This window comes from Hesperophylax consimilis, chromosome 4, assembly GCF_061612785.1.
Source record: "Hesperophylax consimilis isolate HC1 chromosome 4, BYU_Hcon_1.0, whole genome shotgun sequence".
NCBI classification, from domain to species: domain Eukaryota; kingdom Metazoa; phylum Arthropoda; class Insecta; order Trichoptera; family Limnephilidae; genus Hesperophylax; species Hesperophylax consimilis.
Window position 1 is genome coordinate 3,559,262 of NC_142839.1, and position 18,982 is coordinate 3,578,243.

General features: G+C 32.9%; 1 protein-coding gene across 4 annotated transcripts; it reads left to right on the forward strand.

Moving 5' to 3' along the window:
* The first annotated feature begins 342 nt into the window (after window positions 1-342).
* On the forward strand, window positions 343-18,981 carry LOC149424056 (mannose-P-dolichol utilization defect 1 protein homolog). 4 transcript variants are annotated; one of them, XM_089651237.1, is made up of 5 exons: window positions 343-607; window positions 2,004-2,120; window positions 8,168-8,366; window positions 11,740-11,944; window positions 18,094-18,981. In XM_089651237.1, exons 2-5 carry the CDS (start codon window positions 2,111-2,113, stop codon window positions 18,328-18,330), a joined length of 651 nt encoding a protein of 216 aa, XP_089507363.1. In that variant the 5' UTR covers window positions 343-607; window positions 2,004-2,110; the 3' UTR covers window positions 18,331-18,981. The 4 variants fall into 4 exon arrangements, with proteins under 4 accessions (XP_089507363.1, XP_089507364.1, XP_089507365.1 ...); XM_089651238.1 differs by having other exon boundaries at window positions 2,010-2,120; XM_089651239.1 differs by having other exon boundaries at window positions 2,049-2,120.
* The last annotated feature ends 1 nt before the right edge of the window (window position 18,982 follows it).

Consider the following 18,982-nt stretch of genomic DNA (forward strand, 5'->3'; position numbering starts at 1 on the left):
GAAAATAGCAAAATTATTTATAAATACATATTCATTGCGTTCGAAATTATAACAAATTTGGTAGAAGTTTTGGGATCAGAGGAAATAATAAAATAAATATAATTGATAAAATGGGCGATAAAATTGGCGCAGAAAATCTGCGTTCTGAAACGCGTTCTTCGTAAAAACGAAAAAGATCCCATAAATATTATTTAATACTTCTCCATTTAAAAAAAAAATATAACGCCATGATCTGGAGACGGATTTTTATTTTGGTTAGAAGAAAATAGGTTCTAACTCAGTGCGTGAGTGGTTTATTTATGCTTAGTGCGTTCAAGCATTGGCAACACCGAATGAATCTGTCATAGCGTCATATTTGACGAATGTCGAAAGGGGAAGCAAAGTGGTGGGGAGCAGTGGGGAGTGAAGAGTCAGAATCCGTCGTGTTGGGTTATCTTTCCGCAGTGTAATACAGATTATTATAAATATTTGGTCTGCTAAGTCTGCTTATTTCAGTTTCACCAATTTAGTGTCTTTAAAATGGCAGACGCATTGAAAAATATCTTACTTTTGGTTTTGTCAGAGCAATGCTTTGATGAATATTTTATTAACTTTAATTTCTTAGATGGTGAGTTTCTTATTTTCTGTTATTTGAACTGAATTAATTATCAGTAAATTTACCTTTGATTTTATCTGTTATTAGATTTTCATGAATACATTTTCTCCCAAACTATTTTTATGAAACTATTACTTAATTTACAGCCCTAAAGTAATGTCAATTTGTAACCACTTATTATGAATTTAATTATTATATTATAAATACTTATTATTTCAATAAATAAATAACTTTGCTTGCACCACTATTTTATCAAAGTAATCGGACATGTTTCAAAACCAATGGTTTCTTTCTCAGGGTGAAAATTAAAAAATATAAGAATACATATTATATTATATTTGTATATTTTCATCCTGACGAAGAAACCATTGGTATTGGAACATGTCGATTATTTTTATTAAATAATGATGTATACAAAGTTATTTATTTTATTTAAATTAAAATAACGCCATTAAGTGAATTCACAATAATTATTTAATTAATTATCGTAAATATTCTTTCTCATAATAATTATTTATTTGTTTATAGTTTTTTTTGATATACGTAAGTATATATTATATAATTGAAGAAGAAGATAATACTAATAAATCTAAATGAAACTTGAAATAGAACAACTTACAGAAAAATAAAAAAGATAACAGTTACAACTAGGAATCGAACCCAGGATCTCTTGTCTTACCGGGACAGGCGGCTTAAACCAATCGACCATTGGTACTTATTTATTAAACGTCATTTTTAATAACATATAATTTCATAACCTCGGTTCCCCTCGGTGTCCCACTTTTCTGGATATTTACTGTTTCTTGTTCTAATTAATTTTAAACTAAGTGTTATTTCAAAAGTTTAGGCACATTTAGAAATGAGCGGAGTATGGATACTTTAAAAATGCCAATGACACGGAATTGTCTAAACCGGTAGCAAATTATTAAATAAATCAACCAGTTAAAACAGTTTTTTTAATATAATACATATTTTTTACTAAATGTTGTATTTAAAAATATACTTATAATTTATTTTTTTTGGTTTGGCTGAGGATTGAACGTTCCTCCTCATGGACTGTAATCAACCGCGCTAACAACTGACCTTAATCCCGATTGGGTAGGATCGACATTTATTTAGTATATTAAAATAATATGTATATGTATTGCTGTAATGTCATCCGATTTCAAAGAAATGCATATACTTATGTCAGCATTTGTGTACGTGATTGCAACCAAAAGTAGATGTAATGCATTGTCATCGACAACTAGTCTATCTGTTGAGTTTCAGCTTTATTGGATATCGGGAAGTGGGTTAATTTCCAGCAGATAATTTCGAATAGATGTATTTAAAAATAAGTAACTGTCAAAAACCAAACCAAAAAAATACCTTTAAAATAATATATCGTTTTTATTTTAAACTCTGCTAGGTTCAGTTTAGGAAGGTTTTTTCTTTCGCACATTTCTGTCAACAGTTGTGTCGAACTAGTTCTACTGATAAAGCAGTCACCTGTAATTTAAATTACTCAAATATATAATGGAGGAAGGTGAGCATAATAATATAAATATATAATTAGTATAGCGTTTATATAAATAGTGTAGTGTATCTTGTTTTATTATCATGGAATTTGCAATGTATATTATCATCACATTATTTTTCGACATCACTAGTTGACGAAATAAATAATTTAAAATGTAATTCATTAGTTCATTTAGGCTTAGTTTTTAGTGTGTAGTGATTTGAGCAGGTACTCAAAGGGATCTTTGCCGGAACTTCAAATGTAACGAAATATATACTATGCGAATTATGTAAAATATTTCCTTTAATGGGTCCATGTCTAAATGTATTTTTTGACAAGGCCAAAATTCTTTAAAATTATCCGATTGGATGAATTTCACATGTTTTATAACTAACTAACAATCTTTTTCCATTCTTTGACTGCAAGGCAAACATTGTAAAAAATTAAATTTTTTGTGATGAACCCACACTGAAAATATTATTTGTATTCACATCTATCACGGAGGGGAGGGCCCGGTTAGCAGTTTTGCCTGTGGTTCCAAAAGTTTATTGCTACTCCACTGCTAAATATTATTCGTATTCACATATATTATACAGGGGAGGGCCCGATTAGAAGTTTTGCCTGTGGTTCCAAAACTTTATTGCTACTCCACTGCTAAATATTATTTGTATTCACATATATTATGCAGGGGAGGGCCCCATTAGCAGTTTTGCCTGTGGGTCTAAAAGTTTATTGCTACGCCACTGCTATTAAACATCATACATTATTAACTTTAAATATTTTATCTGTAGCAAACTGGTTTTTTATTAGAAATTAGGTCGTCGTCCCACGGGTCGGTAAGCAAATGACATAAACTAAATGCTCTAAGAGCGTGCGCAGAAAAGTTCCACAATGAACTGCGCTGCAGACGGTTACCTTACTTACATTAATTTTAAACACGGTCCTACAGCAATCGGCTTATGTCCATTGCTTACTGACACGTGGGATGACGGGCTTAGTTATGTAAATTAATAAACTGTTATTGTACTCTGTTTTTATCTTATAATGTAATAAAGTGTTAAAGCACATATGTTACATGATAAATACGTAAACAAAATCATAAATGTAAATCATTTACCTACGGTATCCATTAAAACTTCATAAATTGACATGCACCTCGATTATCATGACACGATTCATAGATTTTTACAGTAGTAATACTAATAGAAATATTTTATACTTTATTAGGCTCGAGCAAAGATAATAGAATATAAGGAAATATGCTGTGAGGGACGCCCGACCGTCGGCGGATCATGGTCTACTGAGCGTGATTTAAATACGTAAAGAATTTGTTCCTTTAGTTGAGTTTGTGTTGTCGCCGAGTACAGTTCGTCCTCGTTTTATTCAAAATGCCGCCTTGTTCAGTGCAACTTTGTGAAAATGCGACACGCCAAGTGAACTTTAAAACAAATGGAATATCATTTCACCTGTAAATACAAAATTAGATGCATAAAGAATCAATTTTCTATTATTTTTCGAAGTTTTTAGTGACATAAGCCCCCGCACTCATCGCTTGCTCTTCTCACTTTGGTCAAAATGATTTTAAACCAGCAACAAAAATTCGGAGACTTTTTGCGTGAGCTGTTCCTACATTCAAACTACCACTTAAATATAATTTGGTGTGATTTCTATTTATTTTTTATAAATAATATTTTTTTGAATTTTAGGTTAGATGAGAAGAATAAATATTTTTTTCCACGGTTGCACAAGTTTCTGCTGTTTTAACCAATATTTTTTTGTTATTTATAGCTCTCAAGTGAACCCACAATCTCTACATCGCTCTCTATAGCTGCCTCACAAACACCAACAATTCAATGAAAAAAATAAAATTTTAATTGAATCTCAAAAATTGTACATAAAACCATTAACCTAAATATAAAGAAGCGTAATTGTTCATACTAATCGAAAATCAAAAAATATGGCACGTTCCTGTTTCCAGATTGAAATCGAATAATGAAACGTATGAAAAAAGAATAGACATGACGAATTTGGGTGAATTAATGAAATGGCTACAAATAACATCACATATAGCATCAAAGAATATGCGTACCGATGTAACGGCTATATTATTAAAAACGCCCTAATTTCTCTTGCCTCCTCACGATACAGCGGCCCACTAACAGGCGAGCATTTCCTCAGCAAGCACGACGTCACAGTCGGGTGACGAATATTTTTAAATCAACATCATACTCAGACTGCTCGCTGCGCACATGCTCGCCCGTCAGTGAGCCGCCTTTACCCTCAGTCTTGATGAACAAACGAGCAAGCAGAGTAGTAGAGTACGACGTACTGTCTTTCCTTTATACTGGTTGTCCTTCATACTCTTATGTATTTCTGCATTCGCTGTCTCACTTTATTTTATTTGAAAAGCACTGTGAATAATTGTATTTATTGAAATAATAAGTGATTTTTGGGCTTATGGGTGATGCTAAACACAGTAAATCACCAGTTTTTCCACTGGACGCAGTTCAGTGCAGCCACGCGCGTTATCTCAGTGACCTATCTTCTAAATGCAATCCTAGACAGCGTCTTATAGATAAACTTATCTTATTGTTTTTATTTTTAATGTGCGACATCTATTGACTTTTTCTGCAAGTCTAGAAAATGAATTATTATTTTTCGGAATAACTTATTGAGTAAAACCTCAAATTATAATATTTAAATATTGAAGACAATATTAGTGATTCTTAAACGCAAATCTGAAACAGAAAAATCAGAAAAGGAAACGGTCACATCTGGGACTCGAACCCAGGACCCTTGTCTTTCCGGGACAATGCTCTACCAACTGCGCTAATGGGACCCTATCCTCATCGGTCACTTTTAACTGTATCATACTTTATTATTATTTTTTTGGTAGAGCATTGTCCCGGAAAGACAAGGGTCCTGGGTTCGAGTCCCAGATGTGACCGTTTCCTTTTCTGATTTTTCTGTTTCAGATTTGCGTTTAAGAATCACTAATATTGTCTTCAATATTTAAATATTATAATTTGAGGTTTTACTCAATAAGTTATTCCGAAAAATAATATTTTATTTTTTATTATTATCAATATAAAGTTTTTATTACAGGTGTTTTTCGATATCTGTCTCACTAGGATATACCTGTGTTGAGACAGACATATTGGATACATAAATTAGTGTTTATATATTATTTGATTCATAGAAGATTTCATTACATTAAATGATAATGGGAAAATCATAAAAAGTAATAAATAATAATTTGGTTAATCAGCATCTAGTTGGAGTACATACTTATGAAGGGGTTTTTATAAAATTTTTGATCTTGGATCTGTCTTGGCTGATGATCCAAGACATGGTGTCTGTTTTATATTTAAAAAAAATTTGTTCAGTCTAATGGCTAGTGGGAGAGCATTATATAGCCTTGTTGCAAAATATCTAAAATTTCTCTGGCCAAAAGTTGTTTTAGCGAAAGAGATTTGTAAGAGATTATGTCCTTTAGTTCTAGTATCACGAGCAGTTTGGACATTGTCAAAAGTGGTTTTGTGTTTGAAGAGGTATGCTAGTATGTTTTTGGCATAAAGTTGCCTAATGTCCATAAGACCGATTTTCCTAAAGATTTCATCCGAGCTGCTTGTGATCGGTAGTTTGAGGATAATCTTTATTATAAGTTTCTGAGCTTTAGAGATTGGATCAATTGCGGCAGCGTTTGCTCCTCCCCATGCTATGATACCATACTCTATTAAAGATTGACAAAGTGCATAGTAGATTGTTTTGAGCTGGCTTAGGTTGAGAAAGTTGCGAGTTTGTCTAAAAAAGTAAATGAATTTTCTAAGTTTGTTTGCTGTAGTGGTTATATGTTGTTTCCACTTCAAATTGCTGTCGAAAATAATACCTAAGTATTTAATTTGAGTTACCTGTTCTAAGTAAGGGCAATCACATGTTATCGCATTTGTTTATTAGTTCAAAACATTATTTTTTATGTCAAGATATTATTTCTGATAAATTCAGTTTGCAATTATTATTTTTTATTTAATCCGAACATTGTTTATAACTACTAACCTTATGTACAAAATTGTAAAAATTTCAATCTACCGAATGTAAAAGCCACATGACTTTTTATCAAATGAAAATAAAACATTATAATCTTTTGAAATTTCGATTTGTGTCTTGCAATCCCTACCCATCTTCATTTGTAAGTATTGCTAGTGATCAGAGATGTGTTTTATTTCAAATAAATCCATTTCAAATGGAAATGTAAAATGCAAAATGGGTATTTTCCATTTTGCATTTTAAATGCTTTTCTAAAAACCATTTTGCATTTTGCATTTTAAATGCTTTTCTCAATGCATTTTCCATTTTAAATGCTTTTTTGCAACATTCTTCCTACTATCTCCACTCATCTTATATTCATAAGCCCCAAATATCAGTCGGTCCTCAACCTCGCTATGAGAGATAATTTCCATTTGTCAAGTTGCTCCCTGGTAGGAGCGCTGGCAATTGAGTGATACTATTACAAAAAATACTGATTCAAGTACTGAACATGGGGCCATGACGCTGTAATATTAAATGTTAGATAGCAGTTTCTATGTTTTTACGTTGGCAACATTAGTCCCGCGCAAATTTTTTGTGGTTTCATAATCTGTCGTGGTGTTTTTGGATTTACCATCATGTAATATGTTTGTTCTACATTGATGTCCATTATTAAATGACAAAATTGTTTAAAAATTCTATAATTATTTTAATTGTTTGACCTGAGAAACCATTTTGCATTTTCAATGCATTTTGAAAATAGGTATTTTGCATTTGAAATGCTTTTCTAAAAACCATTTTGCATTTTCAAATGGAAAAGTTTTGACCCATTTCCATTTTGCATTTCAAATGGTTTTGGGTACCCATTTTGCACATCTCTGCTAGTGATGAACGCAGTCACAACGTGTAGGCACGGGAATCTGTTCTTGTATTAGTGTCAATGAAATTGGCACGTTTCATGTGTAGGTTTGGAAAGGGAGCGTAAGCGAAGGCGTGCGCAGTAGTATTGGTTAACGAAATCGGCGACATACGGTTCCATAGTAAAAATATTTGACAGCATATCTTCTCGTATTATATTATCTTTGGGCTTGAGTTATGATTGATTTGAGGTTTTGGTGTGATGTATGATTAATTGATGTTGAGAAATGGATATTATATCAATACAAAATGTGCCTGACTTATTTAAGATAACAACATCACTATTAAGACTGTCAACTGCATTATTACATGTGCCAATAATATTAGCCTCCAGCACTGCATGCATCTTTGTTTGTTATTTTAACATTTGTTGCCCAGGACTGTAAAATAGAATATCAAAAATTATATCAATCTCCAAATTAACCACGTATCAAGGATATTATATTGTAATACAAGGGTTCCCAACCAGTCGATTGCGGTGGAAAATATGGTTGATCCCAACAAAAAAGTTTTGTGTCAAGTTTATTTATTTTTTTAATGAAAATTTATTATATTTAAAGAGTTAATAACTACAGTAAAATTACCTTTTCGATATTTTCAAAATGATGAAGTTATGAGCTTTCAAAGTGAACATCGATAAAATGTATACAATTGTGTCTCATAATGTCACGTGTAGTACAATTCATTCGTCGAATGGCAGTGCCGCATAAATATGAATCTTACAAGATTCTTGTTAGAAGTTTCTCCCCATGAAAATTAAGGTAAAAAGTAGCTCCCGACCTCAAAAAGTTTGGGAACCTTTGCAGTATTAGATTAGTTAATTTGCAATAGTTAAAATCTTTTATATCTGCTGGAGGGATATTGACGCTGTATACACAAAATGCTTGGATTAGTTATCCAATTTGACTATTGAATAATGAAAAAAATATCAATATCAAGTTGGTCCAAATAAATTTTGATCCGAATCTGAAACTTTGTTTAAATTTTTACTTTATTTATTAATTGAAAGTACTTGTACAACTGGCTTAGTTTTACATAGTTTTCTAGATACCTGGTAGAAGTAGGTCCTAATTAGTTTCAAGAGGGACAAGACAAAACCATTAGATATTAAACAAGCACTATGCTTTCAGTACCATGCTTCAAGTCTTCAATCAGCAAGGCTCTAGGCCTGAGCATCATAGCGGGCTCCATAATGGTGAAGGTGCCGCAGATCTTGAAGATATTGCAGAACAAGAGTGGAGCTGGGATCAGCTTCTTTGGAGTTTGCCTGGAACTATTCGCAATGACTGCCACTGTTGCTTACAGCTATGTCCGAAGTTTCCCATTCAGGTGAGTACATTTTAATTTTTTTTTTAACATTTACTCCACAGAGGCTCTGAGGAAAATAATTTCCCTCAGGGGCTATGTCATGCTGTGTTTTGAAGAGACTCATGTTGTAGGAGGGAGGAAACACGCAAGCCGGTAAAATCTTTCCACAGCCAAGCTGTTGAAATGATCCGTTCTAATGAATGTGACAAATTATGTCAAACATGTACAAATGTTTCCCAATTATGCACCGGTGACACGGATCAATGACGCTAGTTCTTCGAAGCGTCTTCCATTTAGGGAATCTATCAAAAAGACAACCGGTTTCTGCAGAGTCGAGGGTTTTTTTTTCAAGTATTTTGGGGTTCCAGACCAGATGTGGCTGACAAGTTCAACAGTGGGGCGCATTTGCGATTTGTAGAGGGTCAGCAGTTACGTACTATTAAAGTTTCTACGGTTCCTGTACAGTACGTCCAGCTTCTGAGAGTCTAACTTGACTCTGGATTCTATTAGCTTTATTTTAAGAATTTCGTCCATTCAATAAAGAAGTGTATATATTTTCTAAATTATGTTTTAAGTTAAGCTTTATAGAATGGAAATTTTTAGTAAATAACTTGTTCTGAAAAGTGAGTAATTTGGCACCTGCTATGAATATCGGACACAATCTGACTAATTTCTAGTCAAGCGTCCTACCCACTGGGCCATCGACCACCTCAACGCATAAACTTAAGACGAGTTGTTTCACAAAATTTGAACAATTCATCAAATTTCAAAGTTAAACTTGAAGTTCTGTTACTATCCAAGTACTGTTAAGTAACCGGCCCAAAATAAAATATGAATATAACTTTCACAGAACTTGAATTTCGACTTTGAAATTTGATGAAATATTCAAATTCTGTGTAACAACGCACCCTAAGTATTATGGTTTAGTGGTTGTGATTTTTTTATAATCTCTATAGTGCATGTAAAGCTGGGTTCACACCCGATCTATTTCATAAACCGAGCCGTTTGAAAATGGAAATTAATTTTTGCGCACACTTGCTTTATTCTGTATAGAATAGAACGAAAGTTGAAGTTCATTCAACATTGGGTTTCTATTTCCATTGGGCGTCCTATGGCATATAGAAAGCCTTTTCTCGATGATCTATTTCATAAATTCTATGAAATAGATCATAGTTGGGGTGGGAATACACCATAAGCAGTTATCAGTGTTATGTAATCCCTTTTGAACTATGTAAACGATATGTATAAATTTATGATAAGAGACAAATTAAGATGTTTGAACAAGATAAGAAATCGAAGTATGAATAATTTATTCTAATGGCAAAATATTTTTTCTAAAAATAAATTATTAATGCATTATTCTTTTGTCACTCTAGAATTTACAAAAAAATTGTATTGCGTGCCTCTAGTCGTGAAATTTTATCAGCATCTGTTTACTATGCAAATAGGTAGACACTTATCGCTTTGGTTCTATTATTAATGCAATACTCCTTTGAATAGGTACTATACAAAGATGACTGATAATAAAAAAGATTAAGGTAGCAGTGGCGGGTGACTATTTCACGCTAGAGATTGGAAAAATATAATAATTATTTGTATGTACTCTGTACCAGTGACTTTTGGGTGTACTAGAGTGCTAATATTACAAAAAATGGTATTATTGATGTTGTAAGCGCCCCTTAAGTGATATCTCACAAAAGCGGCGCTATACAAATTGTCCAATATTATTAGCTAAAAATGATTTTTTTTTTTTTCGAAAATTCGATTTTTATGTGAAGTTTTTCAAGAAACCCGTGCGGTATACGGCCAAACTGAAATTTCCTGAAAATTTTCATACAAAAAATCGAATATTCGAAAAAAAATCGTTTTCAGCTACAACATCAATAATGAAATTTTTTGTAATATTAGCACTCTAATACACCCAAAAGTCAAGAGCCGCCACTGCTTCGTACCCCCAGATTCATAAAAGTCATGATATAATAAAAAAAATTACTTTAACCTAGCCAGCCCGAAGAGGGGTTCAAAAAAGAACCCCGAAGAGGGGTTCCCATGTTCCACCTTATCCCTTAAATGCATACTGTTGCAAAACTGCAACATACCGTTCAAACCACCTTTAACTCTTTGGTGTATACTTAATGCATGCCGTTTTAGAATTATTAAGTTCACGGTAATATATTTTATCGAGTGGCATCACCTTTTTTTTCTTTCGCGAATGTCAAATGTCACTTTTTCTTTAACAAAGTGAAGATTCTCGAAAATTGGTTGGAGGTTAGAATTACAGTTTGGTTTTGCTGTTATTATTTTGATTTTCTTAGGTAAGTAGATACAATAATACAATACTTATATGTAATAACTCGAATTTTTCCGGTACACTTATTAGTTTTGAGAAATTTTTTTAGGTTTTTTATTTTTTTTTCATACGTCAATTGTTCATAATATTTTTTATTAAATTCATGGTGTTGTAAACCTGCAACAATTTTTTTTTTATCAAATATCATTAAAAAATTACAAAAAAAAAATTCTTTATATTTCCTTGCACATGCATGTAAATATCTACAAAATATTTTTTTTTCAAGAAAAATTAATAAATCATGCATTTAAGGGTTATACATGTGAATTTGATAATTAATCTTACAATTTTATTAATATTTTTTGTAATCTAAAAAATACCAATGAAAAATTGGCCATTCTTTGTTTTCCAGTATTCAAAGCGCGTAATATTGTTTTTGATAAATATTAGTACAAATTGCATTGCCCGCTAGTGTATTCTGCCAGAAGGTCGGAGTAGGTTTAGTTAGTTAGGTTGGAGTACTTCCGTATTGCAATAAAATTCAAATTAATAGAATATTTCTGAAAACTGTTTTTAAAAGGTGATGAAATACGTATTCAAATCTTATTGTTAGAAATAAACATGTTTTTTGAAATATAAAAAATTTGAATGCGTACATAAAACATAAACTAATAAAAACTACATAAAAAAATTAAAATGGTTCACTTTACTTTTTTTTTGTAATTAAAATTACTGATAATGAAAAAATATACATATATTGAAACACTTATTTTACTAGACAAATGTACACATACGAACATTGCCTTTTATTTATATAGATATGTATTTTCGGCTACAACTGTATTCACGTCCCTCTAGTTTATTTATAAATGTCGAATTCCTTCCTTAGAAATAGTTATTATTGCACACATATTGAATGAACCGAAATAAATGAAAATCCATTCCATTGCACCAATTTATTTCTTTCAATCTGTTGTGTTATTATTACGAACAACTCAAAGTTGTTTTGTCATGCAATAATTATAACGAAAAAGATATTGGTTTAGTTGGATAGAATAAAAAATTTAAATCCTTTTAACAAAAAATGTACTTATATACTTTCAGTTCTTGGGGTGACGGAATATTTCTGGGAATTCAGACAGCGGCAATTGCGGCGTTGGTATTATTCTATGGAGGTAACCAAGGCAAAGCGGCATCATTCATCATCGCCTACACAGCAATACTGGGCGTGCTGATGAGCGGCCTCACTCCTGTGGGAGTTCTGTGGTTCCTTCAGGCTTGCAACATTCCCATTGTCTTTGTAGGAAAGGTGAGTGTTCATTTAACGATAGCTTAAATTATATGATAAATTAAAATTATATTTTCATAGTTACATTAAATTGGTAGGCAGCACCGTAGTGTACGCAATGCAAAGAATTTTAAAATCACATGTTTTTGTTTGAAAATTTGATTACCTAAATAAATTTTAGATGCTTTAACCTTTCAGTACTTTCATCACTTTTTGCAATGTTTTCTGTGTATTTCATTTAAGGTTAAACGCAACGCTCGTTGTATTCTACGTGTTCACAGATGGCGTTAATTAATTAATTTTGTTTAAATACGCTTTTGCAGGGTATTTCTTTACAATATTAAGACAAATCATTTGTTTGCGCCCGTATATACGCAATATGAATATGAATCAATAGTTTTGTTCGTTTAAAGACTTAATTCTTTCGAGAAAGGCACACAAATACAATATTTTACCGATGATTCAATCCAATATTGTATTTGTATGCCTTTCTCGATAGAATTGAGTTTTTATATGGACAAAACTATTTATTCATATTCATACTGCGTATATGAGGGCGCAAAAAAATAATTTGTCTTAATACTGTAAAGCAATACCTTGCAAAAGCGTATTTAAACAAAATTAATTAATTAACGCCATCTGTGAACACGTAGAATACAACGAGCGTTGCGTTTAACCTTAATGTACTATATATATATATATATATTTATCCCCTCTCGTACTATGTTGATCTCGCGCGACGGTACGCCAGGTATATGTTGATCCGTTTGCATTTGTTGATCCACCCCGGATATGTTGATCCATTACCCAAGCTGGCATACATATGTAAATCCCTATAGATCAACTTGTGTCATCGAGATTTAGCTGTAAGCCACGCCCATTTTTCGGTCGCATATACATTTTACACGATTTATTTTGTTGATCTATATATTTCTGACAAACTTGACGGCTTGCATGTGTTGTAACTTAACCGCCAATTTCGTGCGCGTTGTCGTACTTTTTAGATCCTGTTAGTACATCCATATTCTATGAAAATGACTTTATACTTACAGAGGATAGACTGCCTCACGAGTATTTATATTGAAATGTAACTTTCGCAAACGTCAAATCCATGATAAAAAAATCTTTTGAACTTGATTAAACAAAAATTGTAAATTTAATACAACATTTACTACGTTTCGTGACTTAGCAGGGGTGCCCGGGTTCATGGGGTGAGGTTTGTCTGGGTCATTTTATAAGAGAAATTTTGAACTTTGATTGAATAAAATTTTATTTTAATGTATCTTTTACCATCTATCCCGACGTAAGTTTCTTGTAATGATTAAGTTGAAACAAAGCGTAATATCCATAATATGTGCCTATTAAAATTGCGGCGATTAGATTGGTGAGAATTAAATTTTTCAAATTTTAAATTATGATTACTAAAAAATTTATTCTAATTTGTTTATTACTAAACATGGCTAAAGTCATTTCAAGCTACGATTCCAACCAACGATGTTTTAGTATATGTTCGTCAATCAACAGTAGCCATAATGTCTGTACATCAGAGCCCTCGAGAACTATTACAATTATGTGTACCGCCGCCCCGGGAACCATTTATTAGATAACCAACACCCCTACCATAGGTCACCGCCAACGTTTAGCGAGATTGTTGTTTATTTCTTATATTTTTTACACATATCATATCCACACAGGAGGCCCTGAGGAAAATCGCAACCCTCAGGGCCTATGTCATCTTTGTGAATGCTGTGTTGGGGGAATTTTGAAGGAAAGGAAGGAGAGTGAGTTCTGGGAAGTAAATAGGTTTGATGGGTGGGTAGTAATCTGGGGTTCAGTGTGTTTGAGTGATATACATAAGAATCTAACTCTCCTACTGCGTTGCAAGGCGATGCGTTGAAAGAGGACTAATCGATCCGGCCCACCACGCAGTTATTAGGCAGGCGCATCCGCCGCCAAGCCCCTCACATACCTCACCCCATAAACTCGGGAACTCCTGATAAGTCACCAAACATATCAAACAACTTGGGGTGACCTATGGCAGAAGTGTGGGTTATCCAATAAATGGTTCCCGGGGCGGCGGTACACATACCCTCCTCCCAAATTGTGATAAACGTCTACTTTCAAATGTAAAACATAATTTAAAACGTACCTAAATGACGGCCTCCGTTATCGAGGGGTAAGGCTATCGACTAGCAATCCGAAGGTCAACAATAATGCACCTGCGGACTCTGCGCCGGCCGGGATATAACAACACCCTGATTAGAATACATTTAATTGTTTTGTCTTTGATTTCATAAATATTTTTAATAAATTAAAAACGTTTATGTTTATTCCACGTTTTGCCACCGCGATACTATTGATTACTTAACACGGCTAAATATTTCAAACCGACTTATTAACGATTCCAGAATGTATTTTATTTATTACTGTTTTAAAAATTTATCTGTTTCTTTAGACAATTATACTACGTTTTATTACTTATCCACTAGAGCGATTTCTGCCATATTTTAGACCGGTCGGTGGCCGAGTTGACATCGCGTTTGGGTCCCACCCAGGCATAGTGTGTTCAATTCCTGGGCTGGCTAAGTCCTCCATCACAACACAAGCAACATTTTCAGCTAACTGTGGTGGTAGTAGGAGATTTTCAAATATTTCCAGGTTATTCTAAACCCGGGAATGTTTGTCTTTCTTTTCAAAAAGTAGTTTATATTGTTTCTGTTTTTATGTTTTCTTGGGATACTAGTACACTTGACCCAGTACTACAACTAAACCTAAGTTTTTATCGCAAAACGTAGAAAATGCTTAAAGTCAAATTGGTGCAATTGGCCCCATATAATATTCATTTGGGCCACTGTAAAAAAAACTTCATATAAATTATAATCGAACAAATTGATTAAATATAATTGCATTTGTAACCACCTTGTAGCTGTTTTTTAGTTTATGCTTTATTTTATTTCAAAGAAAGATGCCGACTTCCGGTCATATTGTTTTACAATATTAAATATGAGATGATTCTTTTAAGAGCATTTCATTTTATTTAGAGAACTTTAAAATATAAACATTTCCGGTAAGGGTTCCATAACTCAACACAGTGACAATTCAACAAACCTTTAAAGAGTGATATAAAGTCATTAGAAATGATGAATAAAAAATTTAAACCTAACCTAACCTAACCTACTTAACCCAGTTAACCGGTCAGCAACGTAAGCAGATATACACGATAAAATAACGATAGCAGTCAAGTACAATAAGCGTGTTTACACGTCAACGCGTGTGTTTCCACAAAAATCGTCATAACTCCGTTATTCTTCTAGTGACATCCCTAAAACAAGAAGTAGAATATTCGTATTGAATGAAGCTTCACATCTCTATTCAAAGTTATCCATAGAAACCCGTAAAAAGACCTACTCAGTGGAAGCAAATTTTACCCGCCAAATCGTAAAACGACGCCAAGAAAGCCGTTTGACGTGCCGACCCGCCTCGCAAGTTTAATTATTTTTTTTAAAATATATTTTGTATGAAATGGTCAAAAAGTGAAGTGACAGAATTGTTTATTGTACATTTGTACGATGAAATAAGTGTTTTTTTTTTACATTATCCGTGATTTTAGTATCGTTTTTACATAAAACATTACAGGTGAGTCATTTTTACAATTTTTTCATGTTTCCATTCTAAATTTAAATATTTACAAATGTTAATATTTATTTATGATACAACAATTTGAAAGCCTATTTTGTAACCTTTCTAAAACAGTTTTTACTATTCGGCTCCGTTCAGTAATGTTTCATTTATAGAGCTTTGATTGTGAGGCGGTAATAACACAACGTTTTCGTGAAATTGACATTTCAATAAAGACATCTTAGCTTCAAGTTCGCGAAAAGTCGGAGGGGTTAATAATGTTTTTGTTTCATCACTTTCCATGACTTTATATAACTTTTTAAAGATGTGATGAATTATCATTTTGATGATTTATCCGGTCACCTCCGGTAAGATGTAACAATCGTTTATACAGAATATTAATATTTGAAGTTGAGTTGAGTTGTGCGATTAAAAAGTTTAGGATTTTATTTACCTAATAAAATGTAATAATCGATAAAAGATGGGTGGATTCATTGGTTATAATATAGATAATTTTGAATGTCTCTATATTCAAATTCGGAGATATGATTTTTTTATGTGACACCTCTCACTAGAGCGCCCCTGTCTTTACACGTTAAATACATAGAAACTATGTCGCCACCCAGTTGGGCAGCGTTATGGGGCGGGTTAAGATAGGGTCTGTAGGAATGAATTTATTAATGCGGGTCTTAAAGAGGCCCGGATTATATTGAGGAAGAAAAACAGATGCCGATAGCTCGTTCCACATGCGAGCCGACTCCGACGATAAAACGAGTCGGAGAAACGACCCGTTCATATATGTATAGATAACATCAACTTAACTGTGAACGTGTATTCCGCTCGTGTCCGTCGAGTATCAAGTACGTGCACGGTGCACCGGGGATCAATGCTGCTAGCTCCTTTTAACAGGCTCTAATAAAATATCTGTAGAATAGACACAGCATACGCACATTTCGTCATACATGATTTTACCATACCGTACATATGCCTCAGGGATCTCATTTCTACAGTATTCAGTCTACTTTCAGCCTTCTTCTGCCAGTTCCATTTATTAGGGTAGGTACCAGCACTCCATTGTGGACTGCTAGCTTCGCTTCTTTGGACAGTTTTTTATTAGCTCCAACCTCGTCCAATCATCCATTAATTACTCATTATAACCAAGAACCCGGCCACCCCTATTAAGTCACGAAGCGTAATCAGGAGAGATGGTAATAGATGCAAGTTCAAAATTTCCCATATAACATTATGCCTTTTGCCGCCATTTTGGATTTTGATGGTCAAAAGGTATCCCTCAACCAGTCTCTTTCGATCCGGCCCGCCACGCAGTAGGTTTATGGATTTGATTTTTGCGAAAGTTTTGTTTCAATCTAAATACGCATACATTTCTTATAAACAATTCAAGCAACAAACAGTCGAATGAACACGTCATTTTTATTTCAAACGGTACCATCTCACACTCATTTCATGCGATATTCGACTCTAGAGACTAATACTTTGAGTTCAATATCACAAAAGATTACGGAATCACATAAAACCTTGTGATGAACAGTCCGCCGATTGCCCCCTTGATTGGTTCATTTAGTAAAACCATATATAGGGACACAGATCAACTTTGTCTAATAACTTCTTACCTGGATCAACATACTACGGGAATAGATCAATATATATGAGATCAACATAAGTATGCCAATTTGGGTAGATCAACATAAATTATGCATCCGATTTCCATACAAATTTTGAAAATTTTATGAACAGTACATCAAATGGTTTTTCTGGAAAACTGGCAACATTGATAATTATTGTACCACTGTTGTCAATTCATTCAGATGTATTCCATAATTGCCAAGTTATATGGTGTTAAAGGTGGATCAACTTAGTCTAACAACTTCTTACTGGATCAACATACTACGGGAAGAGGTCAATATATATATATATATATATATATCTTATTTTTTAATTTTCTGTAAAAATAAAATACTGTTTTAGAAACTAGATAAAATTATCTTTCCGGTGCTTGCATTTAAAATAAACATTATTATTTCAAAATAATAAAAAATTATTATCAAACGTTAAAAATGTTGTCAAAAACGCTAACCACATTTTTACTCCAATATTAGAAAAATTGAGAGAACTCGATATTTTGAAAACACATTCGTTTTGTTTGGGGAATATGTAAGAAAAGTGTACCTTCACTTTTATCTCATTCATATAATAAAATATAAGAAATAATTTTTAACGTTAAACCGATTATTACGATAGCAGTGCGAAATATGAATTATTCATTTTAATCAGAACATTATGTATTAGAATTGAGGAATTATTAGAATCAAGGTTATATCAATGTCCAACTTCACTCCAACATAAATTAATCCCAGAAAGTGGTTGTACGTGAAGTCATTGTTCTAGTATCTTTTTCATTTTCATGCAAGATGTTCGAGAAGGAAGATTTTTCATCAATGACTTACGTAGGACACCTCTGGGACTACTACAAAGCATCAATTTCTTAAAAAATGCCTACACACAATTTAAAACAATTTTCCTTTCATTTTCAGATGATTCAAGTCCACACCAACTATAAGAATGGAAGCACTGGCCAGTTGTCTGCCATAACATGCTTCATGCTATGTTTCGGATCAACAGCCAGAATCTTCACGTCAATTCAAGAGACGGGCGACACAATTATCATCGCCACATTCTGCATAGCCAGCTTTGCAAACGCCTTCATCGTAGCTCAACTACTCTATTACTGGAATACCAAACCAACAGTAGCACACGTCAAGAAAGACTGATGAACGAGATTCCGATTAGTCAATTTATTATTAACAATTTGTCAATCAAGCTCCTACTTATTATTATGTAAGAAGCATTCCAATTTTTACTAATCAGATAATGATTACCTCTTCACACAAAATGACGTGATTTACTAGAAAATCTTCTCAATTATAGAGATAAAAACAATCCTTATCTCCTTATCTTTAGAAATTCACCATTTAATGGGCAGGTGAGGCCAATTCTCAATCAATTCTATAATGAATGAAAACCCAGATGATTTCTCACAAATAAGATAAATAAAACACGAATGACTTCTTCTTCATTGTGTATTATATTTATAAAAACTCATCTGATAAATAATTCCTGGTTGAAAGTCCACAAAAGCTATAAATTAAGCCCTCATCGGAAATAATTCTCACATTTGTTGAAGGTACACGAAAGAAATAAAACTGAAAAAACTAGTGCCGATGGAATCAAAGAAAAAAATAATTTATTGAGGCATTTCACAGATTATACATAAAAATTCATATTTCTTCTTCTAGATTGTCTTTAAAAAAAATGTTGCTTGCTTTTATAAGAACTAATTTAATATCTCAGTCGTGAAATATATTTAGTACCTATTGAAAATACAATAATACATTATGTACACATCAATTATTAATTATGTAG